This window comes from Platalea leucorodia (genome assembly GCF_965183815.1).
Source record: "Platalea leucorodia genome assembly, chromosome: 1".
Lineage (NCBI taxonomy): Eukaryota > Metazoa > Chordata > Aves > Pelecaniformes > Threskiornithidae > Platalea > Platalea leucorodia.
In genome coordinates this window covers 135,309,164-135,336,826 of record NC_138823.1, presented here as the reverse complement: position 1 = coordinate 135,336,826, position 27,663 = coordinate 135,309,164, and the positions used below count along the sequence as shown (strand labels likewise).

The window sequence follows — 27,663 nt, the reverse complement described above, 5'->3', positions numbered from 1 at the left end:
TTCACAGCAAGTTATAAAATGACAATATGTGATAATTCTCACCATTTATTTTCCTAGTACAGTGCTCTTCCACAGTGTAGCATGCTGCTCAAAATAACTGACACAATACTAAGTATGAAGTTTCCCAGTCTTATATTATCAGGCTTGATATATTCTTATCACATAGCAGATCTATATAGCACAGTCTATACTACACAGCCTGCAGCATGAGAAGAACCTTGGTGGCATGCTACCTAAGGTCATAAACATTAGTACACAGAAAGAGGGGTACATACATAAGCTGCATTTATACAAAGATTCTTTTACTTCAAGACAATGAAGAAAAACTCTTTAGAGATACATTTAGGCCATTGCATTGTGGCATGAGCCACAAAAATACAAACCAGGAAGAAACTGATGTAGTAAGTGTAGTAACTACCTACTGATTGCATATGTTTAAACAAGAAGTAAGAAAATTTTCAACGGGGAACTTATTCTAAGCTGCAAAGAAAACAAAACAAAACAAAAAACAGTAATCCTGCCAGGCTGCATAAGAACAGAGTCAACGAAAAAGTCTAGAGGATCACTGAAGTCAAACACAAAGTGTTGGGTTTTTGGGAGGTTCTGAGTTTTTTGGGGTGTTGGGGTTTTTTTGTTGTTGTTTTGTTTTTAATTAATTCAGCATATAAAGTCTAAATAAATGCACTCCTGGACCATGTGAAATGTTAGATCAGAAATTCATTATCTTTTTCCCCTCACAATTCTACAATGATATTTAAATTATGACTTATAGTTAAGTAGGACAGCAGTTAATTTTATTATTGTTTTCTTTATGATGTAATGAAGGCATAAGGGAAAAAACCAACCATTACAAAAAGTTCAACCTTGCCACAACGGCAATAATTTACTTACAGCTTATGACACTAGGGCACAAAAACACACAAACGTAAAGCTGGTTTTACTAAGAAATAGATGAGAACCTAAAGGCTGTGCTAAATACAGCATAACCAAAGCCTCTGTAAAGTCAAGCATTACAAAAAAAAAAAAGATAATATGAAGTTACTGCTGCTCAGACTAGCCTTGGGATGACTAAACACACATAGCTTTTTACACAAATTTCAAAGCATTCAATTTAAAGGCCAGCTGACCAACACTTGTGACCACAGGCACTCACAAAGTTATTCCAGGCTTGAAATGTGCTGAAATAATACATTCTGCTAATACAGATTGCTGTTGATATACAATACTCTTATATTGTTGATATACAATACTTATATGATTAGAATAAAATTCCTAACCAAGGTAAAACATGCCATTTGAAGGTCTTAATTCCCAAACTGGGAACCATTCTTTTTAAGTACTTCTGAGGCTCAGTAATTCAGAAGCAGTGAGATGGTCATTTATACTTGAACAACTCCACGATGGGGGGGGGGGGGGGGAGAGAGAGAGAGAAAAGAAAAAACCCACTAAACAAAGTTATTATTGGTAACTCGATAATGCATAAGAAAATGTCTCTTGATACTCTGATTCTCTTACAGCCACCTTTATCTGCCAAATACATGTACTTTCTACATATGAGGACAAAAAATAAAAGCAGGTCTAATAGCTCTTCTGCTCCAGATACTTCCAGACAGCTTTCAAATCATAAGACCACTGGTGCTAGTAGCATCATAATTCAGTTCAAGGACAAAAACTTGCTTAGAAAAATCTTAATATTAGTTTCACTATGCTTAAAAGTTAACTAATGTTTTAGTTTGGGGAGGGGAGGATTTTGTTGGGATTTTTTTAGTTATTACAAAGTTTGGGGTTTCTTTTTATTATCTACCACTTTTCTATTAGAAATCTCAGTCTTCCTTTAAAGAAAACAGTATACCCAAAATGCATTTTTTTGGCCAAAAATCAGTTTTAACTTCAAACATGTATCAGCAACTTGGGGGAGAGGTGGGTAAGAAGGGGAGAGGTCCTTCCCTTCTTTTATTCAAAAGGATTGAAACCTTGGAAATAACTAGCTACAGATTATACACCTGTTTTCTCTCAAATGTTATGACATTTCTGAAGTTAATAACTTATTAAAAATATTAATATGCTACCAAAATAATTTAAGTATATGCTCATTTTCTTAGATGCCTCTAAGTATTTTCACTTTTAAGCTAGAAATGTTAGGAGCTTCTGACTCTATAGCAGAAATTAACACATTATATTCTCCAATTTAAAATCTTGTGCACATTAGAGAGGTATATATTGCCTGACCATTCAGTGCAAATGGTCATCTAATTCATCAAGAGGATATTCAACACAGTAAATGAGAAATCATTTTAGTCTTTTCTCTAAACGAATAGAGCAGAAAAAGGAAAAGATTGTATTTTACTTAAATTTTTGGGTTTTTTTATTGGAAGATTAACAACAGAACAAAGGTGAAAGAAAAATGAAGTCTACAGATTTATCATTTTCCCATCAAGTCTGAAAAGTAAAAGTCTTAGCTGAATGCTTTGTGAAAGTCAAAAAGCAGCTTCAGAACGGCTCCTGATTTGGTCAGCAGTTAGAATTATCAGTGTAGGCAGTCAGTCACATATAAATGGATGTGATCAAGTATCAGTACTTATGTTTTTTGACAACAGAGCAAATTCCTTTAAACAGCAAAACAATTGATGGTCCAAGAAATTTCAGTTCTCACATCGGAAGCCTAAGGCTGTTGGCAGAGCTGCAATTCACATTATTTTTATTTTACTTCCTTAGGATTGAAAGAGGGAAGGAGAGAGAGTAAGGTAAGAAACATACTTGGTACAAAGAAAAGGCAGATGGTAAGACAGGCCCAGCGCTCAGGTTAAGGGGTTTGCACGAACACTTAAAGTAGAGGCAAAAAATATTTCATGAAGATTAACACCTTGTAATAGTGTTGGCTACACAGGTTAAAGAAACAATTTTGCCTCCTGCTTTTGGTGGAAAGAGCCCAGTTCCCCAAGCGATGCGTTACCAGATGCTGAATTGAAGAGGCATATACTACAAAACAAAAAAAAGCTAACATTTTATAAATCACTCTTGAAACAAAACAAACTTAAACAAAGACAACTTTTGATTTAAAGCTTTCATTCATACACACTAATGGTTTCAGTTATCTTCCATGCACACAACAACAGTACACTTACTACAAGCTATCTGTGTAAGAGGAAACACAGCTAAGAGTAAATCAAAAAGAAATAATTAGATAGCACATAAAAGAATTGAAACCATATAAACAGATTGATTATGTTGATACAGTATGTCATCAACATTGCTTTCCTTCACAACTCACCAGCATATACTTTAAATATTTAGGTCAGAAGTGGACTCCCAGCTAGTGGAAGTCAGAAGCTATTGATACAGGCCACTGTTCTTAAGCAAGTATAAAAAGTTAGAAAACTACATGCCAAACTGGATAAGAACTCCAAGTTTCAACATAAAATTCTACGATAAAAATCCATGTCCAAAACTGTTATTTTGCTCCAGATAAGGGTACGGTAAGTATTAAGGAAACTACTATAATCATGAACCAAAATTAGATTTTTGTTTTCTTTATTTATGTAAGTGATGTTATGATATATAATTGCTAATCCTAAGTAAAAGTTACTTTGTAACATTAATTTCTGTTTGTTTCTAAGAGAAACAGGACCAAGAATTTTGTGTAACTTCACAGGAATTAATTCATAAAGAAAAAGCAGGCAAGAATAATTTAGACATAAATCTACTTGACCTAGTTAGCACTGACGGATCTGTATGCTGAATGTTAAAATTTAAAGTAGGTGTGTCACTTTGAAAAAGATTAACAGTGTAAAAAAGGGCCAGATCACAGCCTTAGCCAAGAAGATATGTATGTTAAAGCAATGAAGTAATGACATTCTACTGGAAGGGCTGACACTTCATATCTATCTACATAAGTAAACACATAATAGGAAGAAGGATACAAATTCTGCTTTAACAGATACACTACTACAAGATGAATTTATTCTTAAGAAGATCAATGTTCACTCACTAGCTACAAAAATGAACCAAAGCAGCAAAAGAATCACAGCAAAGAGATATCAGAGCTGACTTGAGAAGGAGGCAATCTCACAATAGCAAACTGTAGCTGCTTTCAGACACACTCCATGAGAGACTGCTTTTACTGTTAGCTTTGAAATGCCAAGCAACTGAAATTGAGCAAGAAGGAAGCATAAGCTTTTAAGAAATTATTATATCCCGTATTATTTTTCATACTGCAAATACTAAGGAAGTGGTAATACAAAACAGTAAATGGACAAACTCTTGCCCTTTGGACAAGCTCTTTGCCTTTTGCCCTGGACAAGCAGCCAGCAAAATATGCCAGTTATACATGTATCAAGACTTAATAAGACAAAAGCATTTACTTAAAAGTTAGCTTTACTTAACTAAATCCTCACTCTAGTAGACCGACTATTCTGATTTCTCAGAGATGGAATTCCAAGTTTAACACAGTTGAAACCCAAGCATAGCAGCACTAATTCAAGACACTATACTATATTTTTTGATTAGACATACAGGAATATACATACATTCTGTACTGTATCCAATAAACAGGTTAAAAGGGTGTTTCAAAGGAAGGAAAAAAAAAAACCAAAACATATTAAAGACAGCCCAAACACTTCATTAGAAGTCAAGCAGGTCTTGGAGAGCCTAGAAATGTTACTGTCCTGCAGATTAGTCTTATGAGTGAGAGGAAGGAGGAATATCCCACTAATACATTTAGACTTGGCATTAAAAATAAAAGTTTTAATGGTTACAAGGCAGACATTATAATATACAATGTAATAATGGTGCTAAAGGCTATAAAACCATCACCTGTTTGCTCCCTTCCTGTCTATAGATAAAGTAGGAAACGTCTACAGCTCCTGAACTGATCTACTTGTTTAAGATATAGCAAGATGTAGCATCATTTCTACACACCCAGGAAAACACCCACTCACTTTCCTCATGAATGAAGTATCTTAGGTAGGAAAATAAGATTGTGATAAGGAAAGGGGATATAATTACTTAGTAAGTACCTGGGAAAAGAACCGACATGGTAATAGAAAGTATGAACTGAAGTTAACATTGGTTTTATTTATTTGTCCTCCAACTCCCGTTATACATAGCTGCTTGTTTGGTTTTTTTTTTTAAGTCAGAAATCTTTTTTTTTTTTGACTGGGCAAAGATACTATAAGCACTATTCAATAGCGAAAAAAAATTACTTTTGATGAAATTGAGATTTCAAGAAAAAAACCTTGGCTCATAAAGAGCTGCTCAAATGTGGAAATATTAATTACACAGAAGTCACTTCAAATTTTCAGAGCAAACTATTTGCTAATATATACATTAAAATTTTACTTTCATAGTAAATTATACAAAACGCTAAGTAGTATACTTACCCACCCACAAAGCAGAGGATATAAAATGCAAAGTAAAATATAGCGAAGGGTCCAAAAGTTACTAGAAAAAGCACAACACCAAGACTTCCCCATCCCCATATGGAAAGACTGGTCTGTAAACAAGAACACATGGAAAAGGAATAATTAATATGACATTCGTACAACTTTTAAGTCTCCAAAGCAATATTTGTAGTTTCTACAAAGCTTGATACATTTTAACTAGATATAAGTTTTGCTTGATGAAATAAAAAGCATATTGCTATCAAGTTATATTGTGGGCTAGTAGTCCAGTTTAGCCACCATTAGAGCATTTCTCTTTCAAATACTGTTACTCATATCTCATTTCAGATGCAATTGCCACCTTTTAAAGTGTCCTTTCTTTTTCTTCTCTATTCTCATTTTGTGCACTTCTGTTTCTTGAGATCTCCCCTCCCCGTGAAATTCTCCACTACTTCCAAAAAAAATGCAGGCTTTGCAACAGAAGAGGGAAAGATGAATACAACCTTGTTTTACACAACTAAATGTGTTATCTTCCACAGCCAAGCAACACTGTTTCTTCCCTAGATCAAAGGAGCTGCAAGACCAAAAATTGTCCCTTTCTCCAGTCAAGTCACACATGGGTCAGCAAATGCACCAAATATTTGGTGCAAGATTACTTTTACTCTTCCTTTTAAATAAAAGAGAGGGAAACTTAAGAAACTGATTACTACCTCCAACAATTTTTACCACAGAAATCATGAGCATTCAAACAATTCTTTGAAATATCTAAATACAATTCTGCTTTAAAAATCAGGAAATTTAATATATAAAAAGAGACATCCCGCATTAACATTTTCTCCATGCAGGCATTATCACGTTCCTAGAAGAGATTTGGCTTAGCAGGTAGGACTTTGGCAGTGGGGAGAGACAAGGGTTGTTTGGAAAACCCGTGTGCAGCTATTGTCAGCCACAAGAGCACCTGTGGGGCTGGTGGGATTTTGGGGCTGATGACTTAAATAACGCAGCAGGCAAAACTTCACCTGTGCTGACGGATTCACCAGGAGTATGAAAAAAGCAACAAGATTAAGGTTATTGTGCCAATATAGGTTACAGTGTAAGTGCATTCATATACACATATATATATATACACATACCCACTTGATCCATCGATCTAGATAAATGTGTGCATGTACATACATATACACATATATGCAGGGTAATCTAAAAAGCAAGGTAGTAAAAACCTAACTGAACTGAGGTACAACAGTTTTGGACCTTCACAATACTGCAATGCAGTCAACAAAGATTATATAAATTTAATTCAATCTAGTCTAGTTCAATATGGAAAGCATGTTTCAGCCAAGTCCCAAGAGTGTGAAACCGATGACGACAAGTATTTATAGGCCGCCAAAACTGTTCCAGCTCTAAGGTTCTCAACTTTTCTTTTTCTGTTGTCTAATTTACGCCTTTCCTACCAGTGATCAAATGACACCCTGATGGGAACTCAGACAACTGCTATGTCAACAAGTAACACTAAGAAAGTATTTAAATAAACTCGTCTTGCAGTTTGACATTTAGAAAACAAGCAGAGATCGAACACCATATTTGCAGAGAGACCTTTTTTAGCTTTTAATATGGAGGACAGGGGAAGCTTGCCTACAGCTCTTATTTCCCTAAAGGGACTATTTAGATTTCATCGTTCCATCTTAGGCATGCGATTCAGAAAAATCAACTTCCTCACAAAAAAAGTTTTAAAAATCCTATAAACAATGAAAAAGTATATAAAATAAGGCCCCTACATAAAGCAGCTTTGGTTCTTTTCTGAGAGCAAGACATCAGACTGCCCAAAGGCAAAATCATAGCTCTAAGGGGAGACTGTTTCAAAGATGTAAATCGTGGTCATCAGAATAATTTAATTCTTCCTGGTTTATTATAAGTTTAATGAAATGTTGAGATGAAATTCTATTTTCTTCCTAGCTAAAGTTTCTTAGCAAGAGATGGAGAAGCTATACTGGCTTTCTTCTTGGTGTTTGAGGCTGGAGAAAATTACACTTGTCTACATACTTATGTGTTTTAATTAAAAGTGCTGCAGTTCAAAAACTGGATTGCAATTGATTCAATTCTCTTTAAGCTGAAAAAGTGCTTTATTAGATGATATTAACCATACAATCCACGCAGCTAAAATGCTGAAGAATGGTGCTACAGTAAATAAATAAAAAAAAAAATCTTGGCCACAGCTGAGCAGAAGATTTTGTTAACTCATAGTAAGTAAATACAGTAGATAAACTACTTGGGGGGTGGGGAGGAGGGAGACAAGGAGAGGGACAACAAGCCAAAAAAACCTGTCAATTAACTAAAAAAAGATGTGAGCTCTCATTATACATCTACATTTCAAGACACAAAGATTCCTCGTATTCATGCCCTCAGAAATACATTTTAAAACTGCAGAGCAATACAAGCAACAGGAAGATACGCACATGGAAGATAACATTTAATGTGGTCTTTTTTGTCAAAAAAACAGTATGCTTAATGGCATTATTCAAAAAAGTTTAAGTTCTAAATATGGGATAAGCATTCTAAATGACTTAACAAAACTTAATTAAACTAGATGGCAGGATGCATATTCAGAGTTGGATGAATGCATAATTAACAAAGAAAGTTCTATAACTCTAATAGATAAAACAGTGACCTTTTGTCCTACATTCTAGTTTTGCAATTTAGCATATGGCTACAGAGATTCAAATCTCATTTGGTATTTTAATAGGATTTCTTAAAACTTGCACAACTCAGTACACTGCAGTAAGCACAACAGATACTGGCCCAATTCTTGTATGCTTCAGATGAGTGTTTATCGTCTTACGGATTTGGAGACATTCAAAGGGATCTAATCATCAGCATGGTTCCCTTTAGACTGACTGTAAACAAAACTTCCCCTAACGTCACACTTCTTAAAGGGTCTTTAGCAGTATAACTCCCAGAAAAAATGAAAACTTTGTTTAATGTTCCTTTAACACATCAAAATCAACTATTAAAAGCAAAGAAAGTCCAAACATTACACAAATATGACTATGCAGCTGGTCAGTATGGAACTAGCTCCGGTATTTAAATTCAAACCCCACTACTTATAACTTACTTCCAAGTAAGTTTTATTTATAATGTTGCTTTTTTAGAAGATTCACAGATTTACGGAAGCTCTGCCTAACTTTAGTTAACTGCAGGATGAATGCTCGTCACTCTTGACAGAAAGAACAAGCCGGTCTTCTGAAGGATGGTCTGACACTGGTGTTTAAGTAGCAGTTATCCAGACCCTTTAAAAGAAGCTGACATGCCCTATGCTGGGAGGGCTAACTTCCAAGCTGAACTGTCATACTGTGTGCATACACACATGCGCACGTGGATAAAGAATCTTTACTCCAGATCAACAACCATCCCACCTCATCAGTTTTAGCCACTTTGGCTTACCATCACTACAGATGCCATACATTAGCCCCACCATCACCGCTTCTTATCTTTCGTGTCTGAAATCTTACAAAGACAGACTTCTGCAGTGTATTAGTAAGGTCGTATGTGCAAAGGGCTACTGTAGCATCATAGTCACACATAGTAATTTTTTTTCCCATGATGTGGAACTGCTTTAGCAAAATAAACTGCAATTGAAGTAAAGGGCTGCCTGTAAGCCCAAATAGGGTACTGAAGAACCTTATCAGGCAGAAGAGCCATCAAGATGAATATTCATGAGCTTAATTCAGCTGTTACAGATGACAAGACTATCACCTCTCAATGACACCTGCTTTTTTTTTTAATAGGCTTCGTCCGTTTTTCCCACTGAATATTTTTGCCAGAGTATATAGCCAACTACTAGAAGAAGTACATAAAGAACTTGCTTTCTCATATACCTCTCCTTTTCCTTTCTTTGGCTTCTGCTTTCTAATTAATGCAGCATGTTGATGATCCCTGTTGCACAGTGTTATGGCTAACAGCGCTGAGCTAAGACTCACTACGCAACTCAATGTGACCATTCACACAGGAGCTTATGTAAATCCACAAGATTCGCTGCTTATAAACTGTGTACTAAGGCCACACAGACGGTCTTAAATGAACAGTTTAAGAGAAGAAAAAATCCCACTATAATTTAGTATGCATGCAGTTATGCGTAATATAATTTACTAGTTATGATTAACTACAGTATTTTGCAGACAAATCAATGGGAAGGTGGCAAAGATTTAATGTACTAACCACAACAGCAAGGAGTTACTCCAGTAACAAATACAGCTATGTCTTACTATACTTTAAAGTAGCTTCAATAGGTTTCTTGTTTGCTTAATCCAGCTGACAAGCTTTCAGAGCTTTGTCTCTATCCCATCTTTAAGCAAAATCCTCAGCTTTGATATAGCTTTCACTAAAATGATTCACTAAGGTAAGTAGCGGTTTGTTGTTTGGATTTAAACTGGTGCTGTCAATTTTAGCTTGCAACTGGCAATAAGATACCTAAGTGTTTCTAGCTTAGGGCAAAAACACTGCTACGCCAGAAGTTCAGCAGACAGGCAGTCCTTTTCTTCCTATCGCCGCCTCTGCCACCAAACAGCGGACACACGGGTTCCCTCTCACAAGGCTCCGGGTGCCACTGTCCTCCCACTCCAGCCAAGAGCTCCTGTTCCAGGCACTCGGCTCTGTCCACGATTCCCCCCCACACTTGGAGTAATTGTGGTTTGAAGATGGAAGACAGGGCAGGAGGGGAAATAAAGAACATCCATATAGGAAGGCTGGGCTCTGGAATCATCCACTTGTCAATCTTAAAGCTTCAGCAGAATACTACTGAAGTCTTACAGCTGTAGCATGCAAAAGGCCCGTACCACTTCGGAAGATTGTCATTTATGATTGTTTTCAACTTTAATGGTTGCAACAGAATAACCTCAACATTAAAAGAACAGGGTCATTTGAAAACAAAAACATGCTTTTTTGCCCACAATTCTTTTGCTGTGTATATTCAATTACATTTGTCCATTAATATTTTTAAAATGGCAGTAGCTAACCTGTCCTTAACTAGACATTGACAACCAAACTATTCTTTGTGATTTGGGTAAACTTTTTTTTTTTTTTTTTTTTAAATATGATGTTTTGCCAAATCTATTTAATGTCACCTCTGGGCTCACATTAAAAAAATTTGTCAAGGATTGCACACACAGTAGATGTCAAGTTTAATTTTGCTAATTCTACACATCTGCCTTTTAATTTGACTTCCATTTTGAGTGTAAATGGAACGTGATCACGTATAAACCTTTCTATAATTAAGGTGAGTGTCATTTTTGTCAAGTGATTAAAAACATTATTTTAGGATTCAAATTACTGTCTCTTCACCAGCATGACAAGTAAAATTGGAAAGCTGTATCAACTGGAGTGCCAATTTTATCTGCAGTGAAATTGCTATGTTACACTACTAGGAGAAATATTTAACAATTGTGAAATAAACCATTAACATCTTTGTAGTTACATTCTCCTATCTGCCAAAATTACAGCAATTGAGTGAAATACATGCCAAGCGGGGTTTTGAAAAGAGCTCTGCATGTCCTCATTTCCTAACATCACTAAAGGTCGCCTTCTAATCTCTTCCTTCTTATCCTTTTGCCCTTTTCCTTCCTTAGCCCAAAAAAGCACAGCAAAGAAAAACCCTAAGCTCCATTCCTACTTCAGACGATGTAAAAATAATTGCAGTAAATCTACACAACAAATTACTGCAGTACTCACAAGAAAACTCCTGGGAATTTTTTTTTTTTTTAAGTAATTTTATATAGTCTATTTTTTTCTTACTGTTCTAAGTTTAGATATTTTTTTTTCCAAAGCAAGCCTAAAATATTAAAGTATATAAATATACACTAATCATCTTTTAAATTAAAAAAAAAATATATACACAATTAATGTTAAGTTTTAAGAAGTCAGGCCAACGAAGTTTCTTCTGGATAAGTGCAGTATTCCTGCTGACCCCTCCTGGTTACAGAGGCTGGAAACTCTCCTCTCCTCTGCTAAGCAAGAGTCCGTCTGTCCTCCCTCTACCTCACCTCCTCTTCCGCTCAACGCACGCTTTGTCTGTCGAATGGCTTAATTGGTTAACAGTTGGATTAATTCAAGTGCAATCATGTCTAACTGTATTTAGTTTGGATTTTCCTGCTGCCTCTCACCCTGCACGAGACAGAAAAGCTTTTGGGATCATTTTCCCCTACCCTCCCCCACAGTTATACGAGGTGGTCTAACAAAGCTCTTGCGGACAGGCAATAACTTTCCATTTATATTCTAAAACCACAATTACTGCAATGTTTTCACAATTCACAGAGTTAATTTTTAAAAGTGCAAGCCTTTAAATGAAAATATATGCTAACATTTTCTTATAGAGTACAGTATGTACCTAAAAAGTTTAAAAGCTATGGTGCACGTTACTTCAATTTCAGTATTTATCCAGAGAGCAACAAATTCCATTACTCAAATAAAACCTGCCTGTTTGCTATAGTCAGAATATTACTATTAAAATAAAAATATAAAAATTATGTTCCATATTTTGATACAATTGGTTTGTGCAATAAAGCTGAAGAAAAAGAACAATTTTCTGATTAACACTGATCATTGTTTTACCAGAAATGGTAAATATTCTCAACACCAAACTTTCTTTTCAAGGGAAAAAACAGAGTAAAATTCAGCCTAGATTCAGGAGTCAAGATTATTTTCTTTCTTCTCTCACACCTGCTCTGCCAGCATTGCTGATCACTACATGAAATTAGGAAGTCAACTTTTTAATTTTAAACCAACTTTCATTTTACTAACATTTGTTTTCTGCACTAACAACTATTTTATTACACAGCAGAACTATCAGCAAGGGACAGAAAGCCTCATTTCACTTAATCTTATTTTGGAAGCAGAATAAGTATTTATCTTACTATGAAAAACAAGAGGCCATCTTCACAGACACACACACACTCTTTCTGATCACACGCTTGCATTAAAACCCACTCCGAATCATATTCTAGTTTAAAAGGATATGAAGTTTTGGTCAAGTTTGAAAGAAGCACTTGAGCATTTTGGATAACGATGGGAAATAGGAGATGAAAGCCCACTTTTGGCTACTTTCTTAAATACAGAAGTTACATACTCAAACTCATTTTTAATAAAATTTGCAAGAAAGTGATCCTTTTCCTTTGAAACAATCCATATCAACTTGTATCTAAGCTAGTTTATCCACATGGACAGAAAACAGACAAAAAGGATCAAAGCATTTTGGATCACCTTAGGTGATCCAAACAGGGCCAAGCTTATTGCTTGACAGGATCACCTAAGGTGATCCAAAGTAAGAAAATAAAGTAATCCCTCTAGCTTGAATTCAAGCCAATAAGGTAATCTAGACTGTTCTATGTCCAGCCTCTGGATAAACAGATTACATCTATTTCAAGTTTTGATAGTGCAAAACACCAGCAAAGGGGAGAGAGGGGGAAGCCTCCAGAATCTTTATCAAGTAAAAAAGTCTGTTCTCTTAAATGGCTAAAAACAATGAAGTCACATGTTCTTTAGTCAAGAAACTGTTGTTGCATATTTCATTTGTGATTACTGCTCAAGCAGTATTTTAAACTTCTTACTTTCTTGCCTAAAACTACATTTAAAAGTTCCTTCCACCAATGTTTTCCTTCTTTCACTGCTAAAGAAACCTGATCCCACTAAACTAATTTAAAGAATCATCAACTTTGCTTCTAGAACAATTTCTAACACTTAAGAGTCCCAGTATTTATCTTGACAGAAATACATTAAATCAGTCTCTCTCCATAAGAGTCAGATCTAGTAGGCCATCTCTTTAAAAACTTGTAGGCAGACCTCAGGGCTACTGCAGAAACAATTGCACAAGACACTTTTTTAAGAAGCTTTCTTCATACCTTAACAGCTATGCTTTTTTGAAGGTAGAAAAAAAAAAAAAGTTTCCTTAGCTTTAAGCTCATGTTCCATGCTAGTGATAGCTTCAACTGAGCATCCTTTCTGCAAAGCAATAAGGAGCTGTCCATTCCTTGAACTCAAATCTCCACTATACTGCCCAATTTATGCTGTTACCTAATATCAACTCATATGTGCCAAGAAAATATGTGTAAAGATTATTTACATATAAATGGTGTGGGACACAGACTTATGTTCAAAGGCAACCCATTCTTGCCCCTGATCTTTACAGGAAGGAGAAAGTGGAAAAAGATGGGTTATAAGAGGTCTGATGAATAATAATTACTTTTCTTAAAATAAAGCCATTATTTCTTCTATGGAGATACCACACAATTTCACAGCAGCTGCTGTGTGCAAAATAGTTTGTGCAATCTTAAACTGACAGAATTAGCTTTTTTTTAAAAAAAAAAAGACACAATGATACTGTATGTACTTTAAGAAATCTCAGAAACTTCAAGCAATAACAGCCCCACAAAAATAGAAAGCAAAACAAAGTGAAAGTGCTTAGTTTTTGCAAATACAGAACTGTCAAAGACACGAAGGTATAACATAAATTCCATAAAATTATGAACATTTTGGAACTGCACACTGCAGCAGCAGTTATTGTGCTTTTTTTTTTGCTTTTTCCTAAACAACTCATCACATGTGAAGCAGCAGACAGTATCTTCAAATTTTATACTGAAAAAGAATAAAATTTTTCTTTCTACTACTTCATGACTTGCTTAGAAGCATCTATAAGTAAATAATTGTTCTCAAGCAAACGCCTTTAAACCAGTAGTTTCTTTTAAAAAGGCTGATAAACCATATGTTTCAATGACATATCTGCAGGATGTGATTTTTTTACTGAGAATTAAACTTACTATATGTATTTATATGTGTTTCTTATATACATAAATATTATATATATACACACAACACACAGAAAATCCAGTACTTAAGTTTACTCTAGAAAGACTTAGTCATTTACTTCTGAATAATCTTTTAGTACCCTGGCTTCCTCGGGCTATAAAAATTAGTCACCTGAGAGTTTTGTTTATTTCTTTAATCCACTGGTAATATTGTATCTGCTATTTGCTACTTGCAGCACAATTTTCAGAGTCCTCTGAACTACAACATTATCACACCAACTTTAAAATGAAACTGCTTTGGATGCAGCATAGTATTTTACTGTGATTTTTCTTTATTTTAAAAGTACATACTACAATCTGAAAGTTCGCAAATAAGCAACACTCCTCATCTAGATGAAAAAGTTACTTTAAAAATACTAAGTTAACAACATAACTGCAGAATATTTTTATCCGAGACCAGACTAAATATAACGAGAGACTAACTGCCTTATTCGGTCAGGTTACAAATGTGAGGGAATACAAGTGGAAGAAGCTAATTCACATTATCTATCATAATTGCCAGAAGGAGTCCTCCAGTAACAAACACGCTCAACAAGACTAAAAATTAATTTCCACATTGTCACTACTGATCAAGGCTGTTGTCTCTAACTACAGTCAGTCGTATCACATATTTCTGGGGAGTTATTTTGGTAAATGAAATAATGTGGTTGAAAGATCCCCATCCCTCTCCACCCCTGAAAAAAGGCATTTTTTTCTCTATTAAGAAGGAGTAGAAAAGCTATAAACAATAATGTAGGGCTCAGAAAGGAAAACCACATTGAGTTTCTCAGCTGTAATGTCAAATGGCACCTTGACTACAGGCAGTACTGCAACCAGTATTGTGGAATCCGGAAAGCTCAACAGAAAGCCAACATAAATGATTTCTCAAATTATACTGGCAGCAGAAGAGGATCTGCAAGAACGAAGGTCCAGGCCAGCAAGGAAGGAAAATACATGCCAGTCAGCCTCATCTCAGTCCCTAAGAAGCTTGTGAACAACCAAAATGGATTTACAAAGTGCAAATCATGTCTGACCAACCCAATTGCTTTCTCTGATGTTGAGGACAAGGAGGGGGGCTTAGAGCTATGTACCTTGCCTTTAGCAAGGCCTTTGACACAATATCCCACAGTCTCCTTATCACAAAATTGGTGAGGTATGGGCTGGATAAGTAGATGATAAGGTCAGTGAAAAAATTGAGTGGATTGCTGGACGTGGAGACACATGATCAGTAGCGCAAAGTTCAACAGGCAGCCAGTAACTAGGTGGGAACCTTCAAGGATCAATACAGGGACCAATGCTGTTTAATGTCCTCCTGTCACAACCTGGGTGGTGGGACAGAGTGCACTCTCAATAAGTCTGCACACAACACCAAACTGGGGTGAGTGCTCAATATGCTGGAGGCTCGAGCTACTGTTCAGAGGGATGCTGACAGGCTAGAGAAATGGGTTGACAGGAACCTCACGAAGTTCAACAAAAACAAGCATAGGCTTGCATCTGAGGTAGAATAACCCTGGTCCACAGTACAGTCTGGGAGCCAGCTCTCCAGGAAGCAGCTGTATAGAAAGGGACCCAGGGCAGTAAGATGAATACGAGTCAGCAGTGTGCCCTTGTGGCAAAGGTGGCCAACAGCATCCTACCCTGTATCAGCAAAAGTGCCACAAGCAGGTCCAGCAAAGTGATCTTTCCTCTCTATTTGGACACGTAAGACCAGCCGTGGAGTTCCTTGGCCACTTTTGGTCTCCCCGTTACAATACAAATCCATCTGGAAATGAATGTGCAATATCCAATTCCACCACAAGGGATTTTGTGCCAAAACAAAATACTTCCATATACTAAAGCCACATACCAGCTACATTGGCGACCAAGGGAATGGTAGATTTTAAAAGTTTATTGGTGCTCCAAATTAATATTCTGACCCTCCTGACTGTGAAGTAACACAACTTTTAAAAGTATTACCCCCCCACACTCTCCAGTGCTCACCTCTATCTTCAAAAATAAACAAGCAAGAGCAGTAGTCCCCTACACACCAACCACCAACATAATAAAGGGCATCTACTGCCTAAACATTGGAATCTGAAGAAACAGCTACCAACATTATATTCATTGATTTTAATAGTTCAGGGGGTTGTTTTTTTCTTTTAATTCCAAGACCTCAATCAGTGCCAGAATCTAGTTTCAGTTTGGACTTCTGCTTGCAATGATCACCCTTCACTATGTCTAATTTCTCTTCTCAAAAATTTACTGATAGTTCCCCAACATTTTTAAAAGTATGTAGTGCTTTTTAACCAGCATCATAATGAACAAACTGCAAAATGAAATGGATATAAAAATCGAGAAACCTCAAAGATCAGCGTATGCACCACAAAGGAGCAGTTTTCAGCAGCCAAATAACAATTAGATTCCAAGTTGCAAACACAGTGCATTTGCAAGAAGAAACTTAAATCCACTGACAGAATACTAGCACCTTCCGCTGAAGATGGTGATGTTACTCCACTGTTTCATTCTCCAGTTTAAACTTGCTGCAGTTCTTTAAGTGCCGTAAGTTTTCCCCAGTTAAAAAATACAGAAACTCTGATACAACCACTATTTCATTACAAATTCCCAGTAGTCTCAGAGTACATCTGAACTCCTACAAGGCCAAATTTCTTATGAAGCACGCTTACTGGATAAAGACAAAATAACCGTGAAAACAGATGTTATACAAAATGATGAAAACCTTTACAAAGCTAGAGTAAGCCTCAAAACTTCCAGCTCCTTGCAACTGTTTCTGGACAGAATATCATCCAGTTGCATAAAATAAAGCAAGAGATTAGTTTAGTGTCTCCAACTTTTTCAGTAGTCCACAATTGTCAAAAGAAGACTGCAACTTCTTTTATGAGCAGTTGATGCCTAACTCTTGGCAGAATGGACAGTGCCAAAAAAAAAAAAAAAAGGCAGCACTTTGAGGGTATAGCAAAAAATGCCTTTACTCAAGAGGAGAAAAATAGTGTTTAAATATTATTGCCTTTTTCTAGCGAGATAGAGGTAATGGGAATATTAATAAAAACATTCCCAATCTTTCCCCTTTGTGTGTTTAATATCCCCTTTCCCAATCCCTCCTTCAGTCCACATTGCTTGTCTGCTTTACCAACTCACTTCCAAGAGATCTTTGGTTCATCATCTCTTTCGGGAAAGCATTGCTACTCTGTGCATCTCTTTCATGGTCCTCTGTGCTCTTTTGCCTTTTCCTGAATACTGTTACTGAGAAAACCATTCTGCCTGCTGCTGCCACAACCCCTAAGAAACTTCACAAGCTTTATCCAAGTGATTTGCTATGCAACGCTGCTGACAGGGGCTGCAGCGTGTAGCTCAGAAGCACACAGATATGTGTAAGTAGAGTGGAGCCTCCTCCAATTTCTTCCAAACCTGCTCCATAACCTCTGTCCATCTGGCCTCTCTATGGAAGCCAAGAGCCTGTTGAGTATCCTAGATGAATCTTTCAGCCTCAAGAAGTCTTCCTCTCCTTCCTCACAAAAAATCTGGGCCCAGAGTTACTGTGCCAACTAATCCCTGGATATCTCCCAGGTGCATATACTACCTCCTGCCCACTGCAACACTGAAGAGGGAAAGCAAGCATGAACATTGCAAATAAAATTTACACAGAGGGACAGTTCTATGAACTCGGTGAAACACTTCATTCTCAAACATCAGGGCATAGAATATTTCCAACAAATTTCCATTAATTTAGAGCGGGAGGGGGGAAGAAAACCACAGAAATGGTGCATCAGCTCTTGCCACTAATACTTCAAGATTACAGACTGAAACTAATTATAGATGAAACTAATTAAGCCATTTGAGGATCCAGCCCTCAGAGCAAGTTTACGGAAGATATCTAAAAACCTCAATCATTGCCACTTGCTCAAGAACATCAAGAACAAAAAAGAAACCTAACCAAAGTGGAGCTAGCTAACCTTACCCGTAACTTTTTGTGGAGGCACAGATGCATTCAGAAGTCACAAAAGGAATGATGACATTCCCTGTTTTCAAAAGGACAGGAATTATTTTGGATATTGATTCACTTTAATCTAAACAGAAGGAAATGCAGGAAAGCACTATGCACTTCCCTCGCACCAGACCATACAGGTGTTGATTTGGCAACTTCTCCTGTGTTCCCACCCTCATACCTCTCCAGAAGGCTAGTTCACCAAGACGAAACAATTCCTCATGCAGTTGCTGCTTAGCTGCTAGACCTGATACAAGAAGCAGCGTCACACCAGCTTGTGTCTGGCGGGAGGGAGAAAACCTCTTTAGTAGCAGCCCAAACTAGATGCAGTGAAGTTGAATGTGAAACAGCAGTTTTAGTGTCTTAAAATTCCTTCATGCATGCAGGATAACTAAAGAAAAATATATGGCCAACCCAGCAACAGCAGCAAAAAAACAAAGATAAATAGATAAGGAAGAAAAATAAAGAGGAAGGAAACACACAAGAGCAACAAGTAATAAACAAAAGAACCACCATACAGACAGCAAGGTGGAAGCATTCATAGACTAACCTAGGCATGCTATTCGACACAGCCGCAACGCAGTTACTTTGATCATTGGAAAACAGAAAAATGCCTTGCATAATGCATCAAAAAATAGAGAACAGTTATGGGCAAATCTCTAGAAATCCAGAAAGAAAAATTAAGAAGAGTGCAAGCATAACGTTATATTGAGATTATTAAAACAGAAAAATAATTTCAAATAGAAATCAAAAGAAAGGAGGGTATTGGTAAAATAAAGCACAATTAAAAGAAACAGTAATGGGCAACAGCAGACCATCGTTAATTGGAGAATTCAATAAAGGAAAACACCCAATAAAGTAATGGAGGCGCTTAGAAACATTCATAGAAACATGGCCTTTGGCCTCACTATTGCTAACTCGTAATCTTCTCAAGAATTCTTTAAGAAGCTGTAGTAGGGCAACTGCCAATTGAAAGACACAAGACCAATACTATTTAAAGTGCAGACCTTGCAACCAGCATAAAGAAATAAGTAAGACTTATTTCAAAGTTTGTCACATGTGCAAGTCAAACTGATGCAAGCATGAAGCATAAAAGAGAGAATGCAGCATATAGTGGTAAGACCATAAGGCAAGGCGCTAGTACTAAATGCTTGTACACACACAGCAAGGGTAAGTTATGTTTAACACAACTACTGCAGAGTGCTTAATTTAGAAAAAAATGTTGACTGCAAAAAGGAAAACTGTGGTAAGAGTAAAAATTTAAAATAAAGCCTTACTCTTCTAGCCCAGCATTATAAAGAAATATCATCTTATCAAAACAATGAAAATTATATTCACACAGAATTTTTTCCCACAAGAATTTTAAAATTATATGTAAGCAATAAATGAACCGCAATAAGTAATTCCCATTTCATTGTATGTACCATCAGATTAAATCTGTAATTGAGAGATTAAATCACAAGATTTAAAATTTCCATAGTACATGATCTTACTTTACAAAGTTAATGAAATTTCAATTTGTTAGCATTGTGATCAGAAGTACTAATTTGAGTATACAAACTATAAAAAGGTATTTTTCTTCCAAGTATGTTAAGAGCTTAGTTACCTCAATCAAACATAGATTTCATTAAAAATTAAGATATCTATCAGTAACAAATATGCCAAGATATACTGAGGGGGTGGGAAAAAACCTCGGCATAGCATTTTAGGGAAAAAAAAAATTGCACACCAAAATACAGATGCCATTTCAAGCACAAATAGTTACTTCAGTGGATAAGGAATACATATCATTATTTTCAAAATATCACAAAAATCATTACATACGCTTCAGAAAACTAAGACAATACAATGTTTTACAATACCACAACATTTGGGAAAACTGAAAATACAAAGTTTTGAGTTATTAAAAAGGACACAGAATGAGAAGGTTTAAGTGAAGAGGTGCCAGGCCTCACACAGAAGAAAGGACCCGAGACTCATCAGAGACATCTCTCCTCAGTCTGCAGCAGCAGTTGTTAGAATAGCAGCATGGCAACGAGCAAGGCTTCATCATGTCTCTAAGTCAAACAGTTCCAAGATCATTTTGATGATCAGCAAAACTTTAAAGCAATTACTCTTTCTATAGTTACACAGGTTGGATACTTGTTTCCTAAAGCATGCACACCACCAGATTTTTAACTCATCCGCGCAGTCTGGAATGCCAAATGCTGAACACAGGATGACTGGGAACATCAGGCACATTCTTTCCCATTGCTTTCGGTACCGATTAAGAGCTATGAGAGAAATTAGCCCAAGTCTGAGGCACCGTTTCATAATCAGTTTGTTAGCTGTGGCAAGAATTTCACGATGAACTTCTGGAGTGTTTTCTACTTGGCCTTGTCTGACAGCACCGACAGGAAGAGTGGAAATGCAGAGCATCCTACAGGATATGTAGCAATTCAAACTTCCTGCTCAAGTTTGTTCCCTTACATCGTAAGAGATAGCCGAACCTACACTGCCTCAGAGGCACTGGCAGAAGTGTCGAGTACAGTTATTTCTTAGAATTGCAAAAATATACTGAAGAACAGAAATACATGATCTTAAAATAGCGATATTTATGAAATAATAGCATTCTGACACAAACAGATTTGATTAAAATAGAACTGGGATCAACCCGTTCCTCCCAGAAGCATGGGATTAAGGGAAGAAAGGCAGAGGAACAGATATAAAAAATAAAATCACACTGTAACAAAAGCACAGCTGCATTTAAGCAGCTAATACTTTTCAAAGTAAGCCCCCAAATTCATGAACGTTCTTCAAAAGAAAATGTGCAAAGCTCATCTTCCTACCCAAAACTCCAACTGCAATGGGATACTGAATTAAGCATTTTAGATATCAATGATACAGACAACAGGCACCCATGAACTTTTAATTAGGCCACGTTACAACCTCACTTGAATAAACACAACACTATTTCCACCTGTGAAATCACGGAATCATAGAATGGTTTGGGTTGGAAGGGACCTTAAAGATCATCTGGTTCCACCCCCCCCTGCCACAGGCAGAGGCACCTTCCACTAGACCAGGTTGCTCAAAGCCCCATCCAGCCTGGCCTTGAACACTTCCAGGGAGGGGGCACCCATAACTTCTCTGGGCAACCTGTTCCAGTGCCTCACCACCCTCATAGTGAAGAATAAAAAAAATAACAAAGAGTTCTTGATACTTAATATTTCTGATTATCAAAAATTCTTCCAACCAAGTCAAGGAACAGACAGGACATCATACAGGCCATTTGATGCAGGAAGGGACTTAAACTCATCTCTGCTTGCTTTCTTTCCATTGCCTTCTTCTCCTGCTGGCAACTGGTGGACTAACTGGTGAGGTTCAAATCAAATTGGTCTTGTGCTTACTGTCCGAGAAAATATGCAAAGCAGCAGGACTGAAGAAGTTTAAGGGCCACTAGTTGAATAGCTTCAAAATAAACTACTGAACTAGCTACTACGCTCAACTCTGTATTCTGTCCTGGGATATCCCTGTATTTTCAGAGAATCCCACTTGAACAAAACTAGTTAAAAATTTGTGGGCTTTTTTTTAATGTTTGTAAAACGCCAATGTTGAAATACAAGAATAAATTTGACTAACGCTGTTTTAACTGCAACTCTGAGATTGCATCCCGTTCCAGATAGAAAACGGAAAGCCAATCGGCACCGTAACTTCTTCAGAAATCCATCTCCCCTCTCTGAGGATTTTACAGCTACTTCTGCTTCAGAGCAAGAATAAAATCTTTAACAGGTATTCCCAAACCCTGACAGGGTAGGAATTGACCTCTTTTCCAAAATAAACGGCAGTTATAAAAGGAGTCCCCTAGCTGAACATACCTATCATCTATGCTTACTCACACTAAAAGATAAATGCCTGTTTCACCTCATACCTATAATCACAATTACGCAGTCATCGTTTTAAGGTGTAATACTATAGAAATTATGTAAACAAGGTTAGAGTGCTCTTGTTAAAACATTTCAGTATGTTTACATCACTAAATAATGCCTCTTTCTCCAATTCAGAAATCAGACATTACTTAATGGGGGAGAGGGGAGAGGACAAGCAATTAAGCCCAAGATCACAATGCCTTGTACTTCTTGAAGTTTCTCTCTCATGTAACTGTAAGTGCCAATTGCAATTGATTTTTCTATTATTCCAGCCTTGGTACTCTCATGAAAGCAATGACGAAAAGTGCTAATGGGACTTCAAAATATTAATTCTTCAAGTGTTGCCAATAACTTACATACAACACCAATGGTTTCTTGTTTCTAATAACAGCAACTCTCCTAATGCTAGTTCAAAGGAAAACATGCTTTGTCATCTTTGTAAGGGTGGGGAGAAAGGGACAAACATATTTAGAACGGAGATAATTCCCTAGAGTGCAACCAGACAGAGGAAATCATCATTTGGAGCTCCTTCAGCTATCTAACCAGACAAGCTATTACTATTTTTATTGAACTAAGGAACTTTACACTTTTCTTCTTCCACGCTGCTTTAGGGAATGGTCCAGACTGACATTTTAGAGTTGCTGCAGAACTCTGCACTCAGTCTCAGCAGTTTAGGACCAACTGTACACTCTTAAGAATAGTCCTGAGCATTTAGACGCTATGTTTTACTAATAGCCAGCAAAATATTTAAAAACAAATACTAGGATCATATGACATCCATTATTTGTAAAAGGTTAATTTCCCTAATTTTGCCATTCCTCACGTAATTTTAACTGATACAACACAGAATATGAAGTTATTAAAAGAGCTGTCACAGCAACAATTAGGGACACAAAGCAGACCAGCAATAGGGTAGACTTCATGTATTGAAGGAGAAAGAGAGGCTTTTTACCTCCCAAGGGCTTGCAACTGATGCTCCAGCTAGATCTCATCTGGCAAAACACTGGCACCAAGGCAAAGCCCCACCATACAAGTTTCACAAAAGGACAGAAAACTAATTTCTTTCCACACGCTGCTAACTGCCTACACCTTTGAAGCTGTCTCTACCAGCAAAACATAATTCAGTCACACAAAGCATCAGAGCAACCTTCCACAGCCATGTATCAAGGAACAGAAAAAAACAACAATGCTATAGTATAGCAAACAGTTAACTGTGCTCTGCATCCTTCAGAGCTGGACTAACATATACATTACAATGTGCTACTGTTTCAGTAAGGCTAATACATTATTACTCTAAAGCAAGTTAAAACAAGCTGCTGAGTCAACCTTTATTCTTAAAGATCAGGTTAATTTGCTTGGTTTTGCTCAAAAACAGTTCTCCATGGTTAGTCGCTATCAAAGTTTAGCAAAAAAGTTTGTTAAACATCTCTTATAAATAAAAATGGAAAGGAAATACTACATGTAGTTAGTGAAATATCTTGACCGGTTGCAATAACAAGAAATACCAACACATCAGAGTTCATTTTGTATGGCTCATTTTTAGTTGTGGACCAAAAAAAAAAAAGTTTTCCTACTTTGTCAAATTTCAAAAATCTCAACTGTCACTAGTACTGCAACAAAGTACTCTTGCTAAGCTGAGAATTAAGTTGTTGAAAATTTAGCTGCTGATAAATTCAGAAGGAAGCCCTCACTAAGCATCTCAAAGCAGTTTAACGAGCAACTGGAGGAAAAGAAAATGGAAAAAGAAATCTACTCCTCACTTTAGAAAAAATGCCTTCTTTGAAGGCAGCACAGGCTGCAAATGCTGACAGCACAGGCCATCAATTTGAAAGACATTCTAAAACTTCTTGTAAACTAAGTCCCATTGAAATGTTTGTTCCCATCAAAATTTACCACACTATTGACCAGCAAGAGCCAGAGTTGTAAAACACCAACTGCCTCGCTGTAGTCAAGGCAGTACAGCTGCTACCGCACAAGAGGCAAGAAGGGCAAAGACAGTTGTCTGAAAACACAGGAGACAGACCATTGCAACTTGTGTCCATCATGACCTCATCAGACAAGAAAGTGCTGAAACAGTAAGTCGCATGGAAACAGGCCGCAGTGGGCCTTGAAAAGCTGATGAACAAGAAAAGGGGAACAAGTGAAAAGACACAGAAAGGCCAACCCAACAGACTAGGGAAATGATCATTGCAGCAAGACTCTGAACGCATGCAGACAGAATGTATTCAACATGACCACAGAAGTACATTCCGATGGCCAAGATGATGAAAAATTGGGAAAAGGTGTTTGCTAAGTAGGTAAGTAAGTTCATGTGCTTGGCATCCAACGGCATGATTTCTGATGCAACTAAAATAAGAAGACCTGCAGTAAGGGCCAAATAAAAAACACACACAGTATTTTTTCCTGACAGGAAGTGTGATCTTCCCCTGAAATTACTGATTACAAGGTCCTAATCCTAACTGCAGCCACACGAAACTGGACTGAATCTGCTGGGGTCTGCATATACAGATACAGTCAAAGGATGCAGGCAACTGATCTTGAGCAACTGTAAGTTATGTTTTAACTGCGTGATAACAATACATGTAGAACTAGATTCTGCCTTTCCTTCATGCTTAAAGAGCTTTAAGAATAATATTGTCTACGTTGTTAAATTATAAAACTAACAGTTATAGTGGGGAAATGTTTCTAAATTTTTATGTCTCAAAAAAAAAAAAAAAAGACAGTGATCTTGGCCATTCTAGACAGTAGCAAACTACACAAGTCTGCAAATATCCAGCAAATTTTTTGGTCTCATTTTGCTACATATTCTTAAATAAAATAGTTACTTTGAGAGAAGAAAAAACCAGCAGACTTATTGGCTGCCCAGTGCTCCCCTTCCTCAAAGTTATTAAGATAAATTTAGGCAGCCTACAGACACATGCAGTTTTCAGTATTGCCCTACTCTAATGTCAGTCCACCATGCATTCTATCTTAATTTTCATATATAAAGGAAGAAAAAAAAAAAAAAAAAGAGAAATTTAGGTGTTTATAAAATACGATACATATATCAGCAGGCTTGAAGCAATCTGCATCTTCCTGCAAAGTGTGGAAAGGCTTCATGGGTGTGACTGCATGCAGTTTTCACAAGGTGTTTTAGCTACCAAGTCACCGTTGGAGCACCCAAAAAAGCACACTGGAAAGGACTCCTTCCAGTTCAGATGTCAGGTGGGTCCTCTGACAGCCAAGAGCTGTTTGGTTGTTTGAATAACTTCTCACAACTGCTTTTCAGGCAGGCAAGCAAAGCCTGCAACTTTGCTAGACCGCCTCCAAAGTTTAAACCCATCCCCTTGGCAGAGACCAAGCCTGGAATACTTCACCCTGAAGCATCTCGTCCACAAATATTTTACATACAGGAACTAGAAGTGAACAACATCAGAACCCAGTCCTCCAGACACCAAGGCTAAGTATCATAACTGGTCATCACACGCGTAAGCACTAGCTTTTACCTCAAAAAGCCAACAGAGCAAGTGTCATCCATGCTGCTACACCAGCGCTATTAGAAAACAATTTTTAATTCCAAGACAATTAAGTGTCTTGGATAGGCACACACAGCCATCATTACACAGAACAAACAGTCCAGTATCAGGCACTGACCCAGAACGTTCTGTGCCACCCTTAAAATAATCTAAATTACTGTGGTTAATGCTTACGCATCACACTCACCAACACTATTTAATGCAGATTATTAACCCTGACCACCGACCAAATACCCTTCATGCAAAAACAGGTCATGTATTTTTACAGGTTCACTCACTTGGCAAATTTTACCCTCCTGGGGAAACCTGAGAGCTCATGGCACTACAGAACCACTTCCCTAATGCCCTGAAACTTTGAACTGATGCAAATTGAAAGCTTCAGGATACTTTTTTAGCTGTCATTCAGGAAAGCAAAGCTAAATTTTTCAGGTGTCAAAAAGCAAGCCTTCACCCTTCAAGATTTAAGACAATTCAGTTTTGGACAAATAACCTTCACCACAGGATAAAATGACAAATTATAAGACACAGGCAATGCAATCATCATGTTGGAGAAGTATCGCTATAGCCAGACACCTTGCTGACATATTAAAAATAGAAAATCAATCAGTCTTTTTCGAGAAAACTGAGTACGGGGGAAAGTCTCATTTCCAGCAACTAGAAAACGCCGCCAGATTCCCCCTCTGAGAGCACCTTTGGACACAGCAGCCACTTCTAGGCCACGCTGACCCTCAAATACCTGCTTGCATGACAGCTTTGCTGGCCAGCTGCCCTGGGACAGAAACCCCCTCCCAGGGAGAGGCGAACCGAGGCAGGTAACTTCTACCAGTTACCTACAACCACAAAGCCCTGCAACAGGGAAACTGTTCGGTTTGAGCCGTTTGAGCAGACAGCAAACAGGGAGCCTTTACGAAACTACCGCAGAGGAGGAGGCCAGAGGGGCTGAAGTCGCAGCCCGCGTTCGGGCCCGGGCGGGGACATCTCCCCGGCGAGGCCTAGGGCCGAGGCAGGCCGCCTCCTCACCAGGTGTGCTCCTCCAGAAGCGGGGCCCGCCGCGGGGGAGCGGCCCGCCGGCCCCTCGCCGGGCGGGAAAGCCCAGCCGCCGGCGGATCGCGGGGGAGGGCGGGCCCGCCCCGGCCGGCGGCCGGCTGCCGCACGGAGCAGGCACGGCGGGCCGGGCTCCGCCGCGGCGCTGGAGCGGCCCCCTCCCGTCCCGCCCTGCCCTGCCGGTCCCTGACGGGGGAGCAGCGCCCGGCCGGGGAGGAGGGAGGGGAGATAAGAGGGGTCGGGCGCTGCCCTGGGCGAGCTGGCCGGCGCCTCTGCCCTCCCCGGCCAAGGGGGAGGCTGCCTGCTACCTAGGCAGGTCGGAGGCCCCGGCGGAGGGCAGAGCCTCCTCCCCGCCGCGGCGCGCAGCCGCCCGCTCGGGCGGGCGGGCGGGCGGACGGAGAGCCGCTCCCGCGCCTCCCGCACCGCGCCGGCCGCGGCAGGGCTCTTACCTCTGCTAACATTATTACCCCGCTGCGCTGCGGCGCCTCGGCGGCTCTAGCCCCGCAGCATGGTGAAGCCTCGCGGCCGCGGAGAAAGCTCCCCCGCACCCTGCGGGGAGGCGAGGCGAGGCGAGCGCCGCCAGCCCCCTGCCGCCTCCCTCAGCGGCCGCCCGCCGCCCCCAGCCCCGCAGCCGCCCTCGCAGCTCGGTCCGGAGAGGCCGCCATCTTGGGAAAGCTACGTGCACCGCCGCCGCCGCTCCCCGCCCGGCGCGCCCGCCCATTGGGGCTGCGGGCGCGGGGCCGCCCCTCCGGGGCCGGCTCGCTCCCCTCCCCGCCCCGCCGCGGCCCGGCCCGGTCCGCGCCGCCGCCTACCTGGGCCGCGGGGACCATAGCCAGCACAGGCGGCCCTGCGGCAGGGTCCGGCCCCAGGGCTGCGGTGTGGCGGCCGGCAAGGCGCCGGGGCCCCGCGGTCTGGTAAATCCGGGGGCCGGGTATGGCCCGGGGGGTCGGTGCCGGAGCCCGAGCCCGCCCCGCGGTGCAGCGGCCCTGAAACGCTGCGCGGCCC

The 27,663-nt window shown here is 39.0% G+C and overlaps 1 protein-coding gene across 8 annotated transcripts in view; it reads right to left on the bottom strand.

The window, feature by feature from the left end:
• SNX13 (sorting nexin 13) overlaps positions 1–27,342 on the bottom strand; it is a 71,980-nt gene extending 44,638 nt beyond the window's left edge. For 2 of the 8 annotated variants that reach the window (XM_082306140.1, XM_082306142.1), the window contains exons 1-2: positions 18,165–18,215; positions 5,379–5,491 (exon numbers count right to left, since the gene is read on the bottom strand). In XM_082306140.1, the coding sequence (XP_082162266.1) occupies positions 5,379–5,491; positions 18,165–18,194 (143 nt within the window). In that variant the 5' untranslated portion in view covers positions 18,195–18,215. Of the gene's footprint in view, positions 1–5,378; positions 5,492–18,164; positions 18,219–27,107 lie in introns of those variants that run through there. The other 6 variants (XR_014227596.1, XM_082306138.1, XM_082306143.1 and 3 more) reach the window with 6 other exon arrangements.
• Between the last annotated feature and the right edge of the window lie 321 nt (positions 27,343–27,663).